We start from the raw sequence: 8,410 nt of genomic DNA, 5'->3' as shown, positions 1-8,410 counted from the left end.
CTCCTCCTCCTCCTTCTTCTTCTTCTTCTTCTTCTTCTTCTTCTTCTTCTTCTTCTTCTTCTTCTTCTTCTTCTTCTTCTTCTTCTTTCTCCTTCTTCTCCTTCTCTTCCTCCTCCTCCTCCTCCTCCTTCTTCTTCTTCTTCTTCTTCTTCTTCTTCTTCTTCTTCTTCTTCTTCTTCTTCTTCTTCTTCTTCTTCTTCTTTCTCCTTCTTCTCCTTCTCTTCCTCCTCCTCCTCCTCCTCCTTCTTCTTCTTCTTCTTCTTCTTCTTCTTCTTCTTCTTCTTCTTCTTCTTCTTCTTCTTCTTCTTCTTCTTCTTTCTCCTTCTTCTCCTTCTCCTCCTCCTCCTCCTCCTCCTCCTTCTTCTTCTTCTTCTTCTTCTTCTTCTTCTTCTTCTTCTTCTTCTTCTTCTTCTTCTTCTTCTTCTTCTTTCTTCTTCTCCTCCTTCTCCTTCTCCTCCTCCTCCTCTCCTCCTCCTCCTTCTCTTCTTCTTCTTCTTTCTTCCTCTTCCTCTTCTTTTTCTTTCTTCTTTTTCTTCTTCCTCTTCCTCTTCTTTTTTTTTTTGAGACGGAGTTTCACTTTTGTTGTTCAGGCTGGTGTGCAGTGGCACGATCTTGGCTCACTGCAACCTCTGTTGTCCGGGTTCAAGCATGATTCTCGTGCCTCAGCCTCCTGAATAGCTGGGATTACAGATGTGCACCACATCTGTAATTTTTGTGGCTAATTTTTGTGTTTTTAGTAGAGATGGGGTTTCACCATGTTGGCCAGACTGGTCTCAAACTCGCAACCTCAGGTGATCTGCCTGCCTTGGCCTCTGAAAGTGGCCTGTAATCCCTAAGATTCCAAGTGGGCTAGTACCTCTTGAATCCCTCTTGTTGAAGGTCAGGGTGGATTCTGGACATTTCTATGGGTGGAGCCTTCATGGGGGAGTCAGGTGGCCTCGGTTGGGAGATGAAGGCTGCAGCAGAGCCTGGGACCCAGCAGTGCTGACACATGATGGGAGACCTTAAATGTCCGACGACTGGGAGACTAGACCAAACTTATCTTTCAGGCTTCAGCATGCCTCACCGAGTGGGCATGGATGCAAGGGTTGAAACATTGAAAAGTGACAGCCCAGGGTAGTTGTGACTTTGGTATAAGATCACTCAAATTCCCTGAGCCTTAGTTTTCTCATCCTTAAAATGAGGACTGCACTTACTGCCCTGCCTCTTTACAGGCTGATATGAAGATAGAAAGAAGAAATACAGTGTCACTTAGTTTATCCTTGTGCAGAAAGAAAAGTGAGCAAAAGCCTTTCATACATGAAATTCACAGAAGGCTCGCTATCCAACTGCTGTCACTCCTGTTTTGAGGGTGGCATCCCTACTGCTTTTGCCTGGATGACAGGACAGGCAGGCTGTCATGTTGACTCCCTTGTTGGCTACATTTTTAAGGAACACACTGCTTTTTATTTTTTAGTTTTAAATTGACACATAATGGTACATGTTTATGGGGCACAATTATGTTCTGATACACATATACATTGTGCAATGATCAAATCATGGTAATTAGTGTATCCATCACCTCAAATATTTATCATTTTTTTGTTGTAAGAACAAACGTGCTGTTTTTAATACAAAGCTTCATTGTAACCTGCTAATAATCCAAAGTATGGGTCAATTTCATTTTCTTCTCTTTGCAATCATCTCTTGAGGCAGAAGGTTGCTTAAATGATTTCTCAAGGTCCCTGCTAGACTCTGCAAAGGCATGACAATCAGTGCAGGTGATGTCATCAAATTTTCATTTAGGACATATAACCATCACATTATTTCCTATTTAAAAACTTGCAATGATTTCCCATTAGTCAAATTTCTTACTGTGCCATCAAAGCTCTCCCCACCCACCCTACACCTCCCTCCTCCTCTTGTTTCCTTTTGCCTTCTTTCCACCAACTCCTCCCCTGTCCCATGGGGCTGCTTTATGCCTGAGTGCATCTGTTCACACTGCTGCCCCCTCAGCCTGTGCTGGTTCCTCTGCATCCTGCCTCATATGCTTGGCAAACGCCTACTCATGCTTTAAGCCTCTGCCCAGTGTCACTTCCTGTATGAATCTTTTCCTGATGGTGCATGCACAACCCTCTTCTCTCACCTCCTCCACCTCTTTCACACCTTCAGATTAGACCCAGTAGTCTCGTGACTTAAAGCAGGGTACTTGTTACAAGACTTATTTATTACACCCATCATGCCCTTTTACAGTCCTTGAGGGAATTTCTCCAACACCCAGTAGAGTACCTAGCATCTAGTAGGTGCTCAGTAAATGTTTGTTCATTAATGGGATAAGTGAGTGGGTTAGTAAAACCCATTTCCTTGATGCATGTGTTGCTTTTTTTTTTTTTTGACAAAGACTTTTATTTTTTATTTTAAAGTTATTATATTTTGAGATACAGTCTTGTTATGTTGCCTGGGCTGGTCTTGAACTCCTGGGCTCAAGTGATCCTCCTGCTTCAGCTTCCAGAGTAGCTGGGACAACAGGTGTGTCACCATACCTGGTCGTGTGTTTCTTCTTAAGTAGCATGTAGATGTTCTTAAAAACCCTTTACATAGTTTGTTTGTTTGTTTGTTTGTTTGTTTGTTTCTAGTGGGTATCTATCCCACTGGTTTTGTTTTCTCTTTCTTGAAATAACAGGGGAGACAAGACAAGTCAGACCTGTGGGTGCGCTGGAGTCAGTTCAGGGGTGATTGTCAGGGGCTTGTTCTTTGGTAAGAAAGAGTTAACCTTCCCTGTGCTTGTCCCATCTAGGTAACTGTGTCATTGATTGGCTAGTATCCAACCAGTCTGTTAGGAATCGCCAGGAAGGCCTCATGATCGCTTCATCGCTGCTCAATGAGGGGTATCTGCAGCCTGCTGGAGACATGTCCAAGAGTGCAGTGGATGGAACTGCTGAAAACCCTTTCCTGGACAACCCTGATGCCTTCTACTACTTTGTAAGAAAAGCTCCCCATCTCTTCTTCCTGTAAGGGAGGCTGCCCTGAGCAGATCCTAGATTGATTTCAGGTCGTAGACATCTACAGAGCGCTGTTAGGCAGCGGGTAGGGACGTCAGCCAGGAAGAACAAGGGAACACCTGAAGTTTCCAGGCCCATTTAGAGCTTCTGTTATACCAGCATTTCCCAACTCAACAGCTGCCCTCTCCACAACACTCGCCCTGTCCAAGTGAATTTGTTATTATAAAAGGATACTACTGTTTACTTGAAAAAAAAGTTTTAATGGATGTTTTAAAGTTTATTGTTTCCTATCTATTTATTTATTTATTATTTATTTTTTAGACATAGTCTTACTCTGTCACCTAGGCTGGAGTGCAGTGGTATCATCTCGGCTCACTGCAACCTCTGCCTCCCGGGTTCCAGCGATTCTCCTATCTCAGCTTCCCGAGTAGCTGGGATTATAGGCATGCACCATCACTCCCAGCTAATTTTCCTATTTTTAGTAAAGACAAGATTTCACCATGTTGGCCAGGCTGGTCTCGATCTCCTGACCTCAAGTGATCCACCTGCCTCTGCCTCCCAACTATCTATTCTTATTCTAAGCAATAATTCATTTATAAAACTGTCTTAGACCCTAGTCCATGGCAAGCATTCTCTAAGACAAGAAGATATAGCCATGTAGACAAGTGTGCTGGGGGGACAGGCAAAAATCCCACCCTCCTGCAGCTTCCTTTCCAGAGGGGAAGCTATAAATCACAGGTTTGATGTGTTAGGTGCATTGTTCCAAATATACATTAAAACACGTGACTCTGAATTAAAAATGTGTCCATGGATGTCACTTCCTGCAGTCATCTTGTGTACCTCCCACAGTATGCTTACCCATGATTAGGAAACACTGTATTATACAATGTCAACCTATTCTTAGGCCACCTGAGAAATTCAGCAATGGTGGATTTCTTGGGGGATTTTGGCAGTTTTGTTTCTATTTTAGATCAGAGCACAGAAGTTAGGAAGTTGCCTAAGAGAACCATCCTTCTTATAAACATGAAGTGAACACCCTAGAGAGTTTCATTTCACTTTAGGGGAAGTTCCACAGTGTGTTTCTGGTTTTTTTTTTTGTTTGTTTGTTTTTTCTTCAGTCCTTTGATCTGGTCATTTATAGCCATTTCAATGCAGGATTCTAAAAATACCCATCACAGTGGCTCCTCTTCCTCGGTCTGATTCATCATCCACTTTTGCTGAGCAAGTCCCAATTCCCTCATAACCTTAGGGGAAGAGGCTGGACATGGGCTTTCACTTTTCTTCAAGAGGGGGCTCAGTGGCAAATGTTGAGCTGGTGATAGTATTGCGAATGAGAAATTAGCCTGCGCTGCTTTCAAGGATGTGACTATGATATCCCAAGAGAAGGAAGGCTTTGAAGGCAGACATGTGCCTGGTTAGGAAGATGGAGCTCAAGTTAGGATACAGTTTGGGAAACCCTCCAGAATAAAAGGATATTGACAAAATCACACCTGAGTGGAGGCAAGAAAGGAACAGTCCCTGAAACAAGTAAAAGGAGGAGGAGAAACTCACTTATCAAGGACCTTTGAAGTTCAGATTGGGATGTACACAGGAATGGAGGAAAATGAGGAGGCTGCCCTTATGGTTGGAGGGGAAGGGGAAATGGAGATGGCACAAGTTGCAATGTGCCAAAGACTGGTGAAGTCAGCTTGCTGTTTGATTTCCCAACAGCCAGACAGTGGGTTCTTCTGTGAAGAGAATTCCAGTGATGATGACGTGATTCTGAAAGAAGAATTCAGAGGGGTCATTATCAAGCAGGGATGTTTACTGAAGCAGGTGAGTGGCCACCACTGCTCCTGTCTAGCCTTCTCCCTTTACAAGGTCCTTTTCGTTTCTAAGTTACCCAGTGACTTTTGGTTTGTTTGGTTAATAGTCAAGCAGAAAATGAAACTCACGGAGTGAAAGACGGATGAGTAGCTCTGTAGATATCAAAGTGGCTTTAGGTCAGGAAGATTGAGTTTGACAGGGCAGAAGATGTCCCTACAAGTAGGAAAATGCCTCTTTTATGCATATCATAGTGAAAAAAAGATGTTTCAATAAAAATATGGTCGGAGGAGATAAATTGTCTAAGAGATGGCATTCAAAAGACAAAGCTGTCCCATGGTAAAAGTACTTCCATTTTACCTGTCCCTCCTGCCTTCAAAACAACCAGGAAAACAGGAACAGGCCACGCCCAGAAGAGGAACAGAGTACACCACTGAGAGCAAAAAAGAGTCATTCCAGTCTGTGGGTAGGGCACAGCAAGACCGAAACCTGGGCATGCAGAGGCCAGTTCACAGGAACAGCAGGCAAAAGTCAAATGCAGATTGAGGGCATGGACAGAGTCCTGGGGGGATGTCCAGGTGTCCAAAGGTACAGGCCACCATCAGTCTTGGAGGCAAGGGCTGGGGAGTGCTGAGGAGCCCCAGTCGGTTACCAGGTGCCAAGGCATATGATGTCAAGAAGTAAGAGATGGACAGGGGCCGAGATGACCGAGGAAGCCAGGGCCAGCACCTGGTGGAGGAAGTCGCAGGAAGACATGAGAATATTCAGGGGGAAGCTAGTTGATACTAGTACAAGGCATCTTAGAGGCCAAGGCTGCTTTGCAGGACCAAGGTCTTGCCTTCCTGGCTGCACTGTGAGCTGCCTTAAAAGCACTGCTCAGTATATAATGGAGAGAATTGGTTGCCATCAGGAGATTTCCATGTACTGTCTATAGGCTCCATGGGACTGGGGGATTTGATTTACTTGATTACTTCATGTTAGGACTCTGAATGTCCATCTTAGTGATTAATGGAATGGGCAAGGAGGGAAGAACCAGAGAAGAGCCCATATTTACATTTATAAAGAGGGACTCTGGGCTGGGCTAGCTGAAAGGAGGTATAGGTATGGATTTTGAGTTTCACTGGGGGAAGTGGGACATTCGAATGGAAAAATTACCTTCACATCAGGTTTTAAGAGAACAGTATCCTAAGAAACATATGGCAAGGATTTATAAAGAATTCATGGACTATTGTAATATGTTTTATGACAGGGTGACCAGCTGGCTAGAGTAAAGGAAAGGCATGGGGCAGGGCCAGCCTTATACCGGAAAGGCTCGGGCAGTTGCCCATGGACAGTTTGCCCACTGTTGCTTTCTCGTTGGTTCTGACAAACATTCCTATGTTCCTGGTTCTTTGATTGCAGGTGCTGGAATGTGGCTATTAAGCAAGAAGAGTAACTTGGGAGGGAATTTCCTTATTTTGTTGATTTCTTCCGTCATTCTATATTGTTATCAGCTATTTCTTGAATTAGTTGATTGGACAAGCCCTAATCTAGAATGGGGCTCTTGGAAAGCCAAGGAAGAAGGTTAATAAAGAGTAAAGTTGGACTGGAGCCATGTCTCAGTGAAGCAGCCCAGTAGGAGACCTGGGATGGTCAAAACTTGTGTGTGGGTAATGGTGCCTGGATGTATTTTGAAGACAATAGGGACAAGGATTGAACTTACGTGTTTTCCTTTGCCTTCCTTTGCCTGGCCTTTGATAGGTACAATTTCGCCTTAGCTAGCTTGGTTGGTGCACATTTTAATACCCCAGGGAACTGTTAAAACTGCATGCCAGGCCAATTAAATCAGAGCTTCTGGATTTTTACAGCTCCCAGTTGATTCTGATGTGCAGCCAAGGCTGAGAACCACTGAGCCAGCCTTTTTCTTAAAAGCGAATTTATTCTATTATCAGTATACAAGTTAAATAGTCTTTCTTAGAAGCTTCCTTTTTATGTGAAGAAAACAGAAATCTATGTTCATGCAGGAATTTTGTTCTTTTACAAATTCTTTCCTCTGAATCTTATTTTTTTTCAGGGGATGGGGAGGAAAAACCTTTTCAATTTGAATGGACACTTCCCCTTGATGTTTCTAATCTCCTAGCTCAGTGGTTAGTAACCATGGTTTACATCAAAATCACCCAAGAGAATTCTCAGCATTTTAAAACTTTGTTTTAAAATCCAAAAGTAAGCCTCCCTTGTGTTTGCTACTGGGAGTTAGCCAGGATTAACCTCATAGAAGGCTTGTTATAATGAAAAAGGACACCTGTGCTCCACACCTCACAGATGGGAAGTAGATGTGGCCAACAGGAGGCCATCACCCCTGCCCCATTGTTTCCACTTTTCTCATCTCAGGATAAATAATCTTACTTGGCAACAAGTTTGAGGATGAATGATCTTAGATTACATTCAGTATAATCCCTTTTTATGTAATTGTTTCTGCTATAACAATGAATAAAGTATCTGCTTGTTTAATTCTCAACCACATTTAGATTCCTTGAGGGAGAGGAACAATGTGTTATATATGCTTCTCTTGTATCTGCTGCAGAGTTCAGCATCCTTCTTGATTTATCATAGACAATGAACACTTGGGGAGCTAGTTAAGTCAAATATAAGTAAATGACTTTGACAGTTCAGTGGCAACTCTTGGAAATCCAAGGCATACAAGCATTTCTTAATATTCCTTAGAAAATACTCATTAAGTGAAAGATGACCAGAAATGTACCACTAACATCCAACTCTTCAATGTGTCACATTGTGATGTCAGTGAGGGCTTAAAGGGAATATGGTGGTTGGGCAACATTTGCTGATTTCACATCCTCTTGTTGCCTTCCTCTTCCATTGACTCATAATAAGTTGGTGATTGTCCAGCAATTGCACAATACAGCATGATACGTGTGTCTGTCAGTGAAGAGGAAATGGTATGGGGTGGCAACTGTTGTGTCGTTATTCTGAAGGGCAACATTACTTAAGGCAAAGAGCAGCAATGTATACTTTTGGAAGGCTATGCTTTGCAAAAGCCATTTTGGACATGATATAGCAGGTAGGAATATTTTCTGTCCTTGCATATGACTCTGCAGGGGTTCCAGCTCCATCCCTCAGGAAGTAGAAAGTTCTTTGGAAATGAGTTCCTTCACCAAATGTTTCGCTAAAAAACTTAGGCCTATTTCTGAAAGCTTCCTTGGAGCTCCTCTGGATTTATAAAGGAGGCACTATTTGCTAAAACCACACACGTTTTACTGCTTTCAGCACAAGTACAATGAAAAATGTTGGAAAATTTGTATACATGCTTGCCAATATGTGGTGGTTTAAAAATTACAAATAAGGCTGTGCGTGGTGGCTCATGCCTGTAATCCCAGCACTTTGGGAGGCCGAGGCGGGCGGATCACGAGGTCAGGAAATCGAGACCATCCTGGCTAACACGGTGAAACCCCATCTCTGCTAAAAATACAAAAAATTAGCCGAGCGTGGTGGCGGGCGCCTGTAGTCCCAGCTACTCGGGAGGCTGAGGCAGGAGAATGGCGTGAACCCGGGAGGCGGAACTTGCCGTAAGCCGAGATCGCGCCACTGCACTCCAGCTTGGGCGATGAGCAAGACTCCATCTCAAAAAA

The 8,410-nt window shown here is 43.4% G+C and overlaps 1 protein-coding gene across 1 annotated transcript in view; it reads left to right on the top strand.

Moving 5' to 3' along the window:
* PLEK (pleckstrin) overlaps positions 1-8,410 on the top strand; it is a 34,648-nt gene that overhangs the window by 20,242 nt on the left and 5,996 nt on the right. The window contains exons 5-6 of the mRNA XM_017853790.1: positions 2,777-2,961; positions 4,692-4,796. Coding sequence (XP_017709279.1) covers positions 2,777-2,961; positions 4,692-4,796 — 290 coding nt within the window. The remainder of the gene's footprint in view (positions 1-2,776; positions 2,962-4,691; positions 4,797-8,410) is intronic.

Source organism: Rhinopithecus bieti, unplaced genomic scaffold (assembly GCF_001698545.2).
Source record: "Rhinopithecus bieti isolate Rb0 unplaced genomic scaffold, ASM169854v2 scaffold_36315, whole genome shotgun sequence".
Classification (NCBI taxonomy): domain Eukaryota; kingdom Metazoa; phylum Chordata; class Mammalia; order Primates; family Cercopithecidae; genus Rhinopithecus; species Rhinopithecus bieti.
Note: the sequence above shows the minus strand (reverse complement) of the source record. Positions and strands in the feature narration are given on the sequence as shown.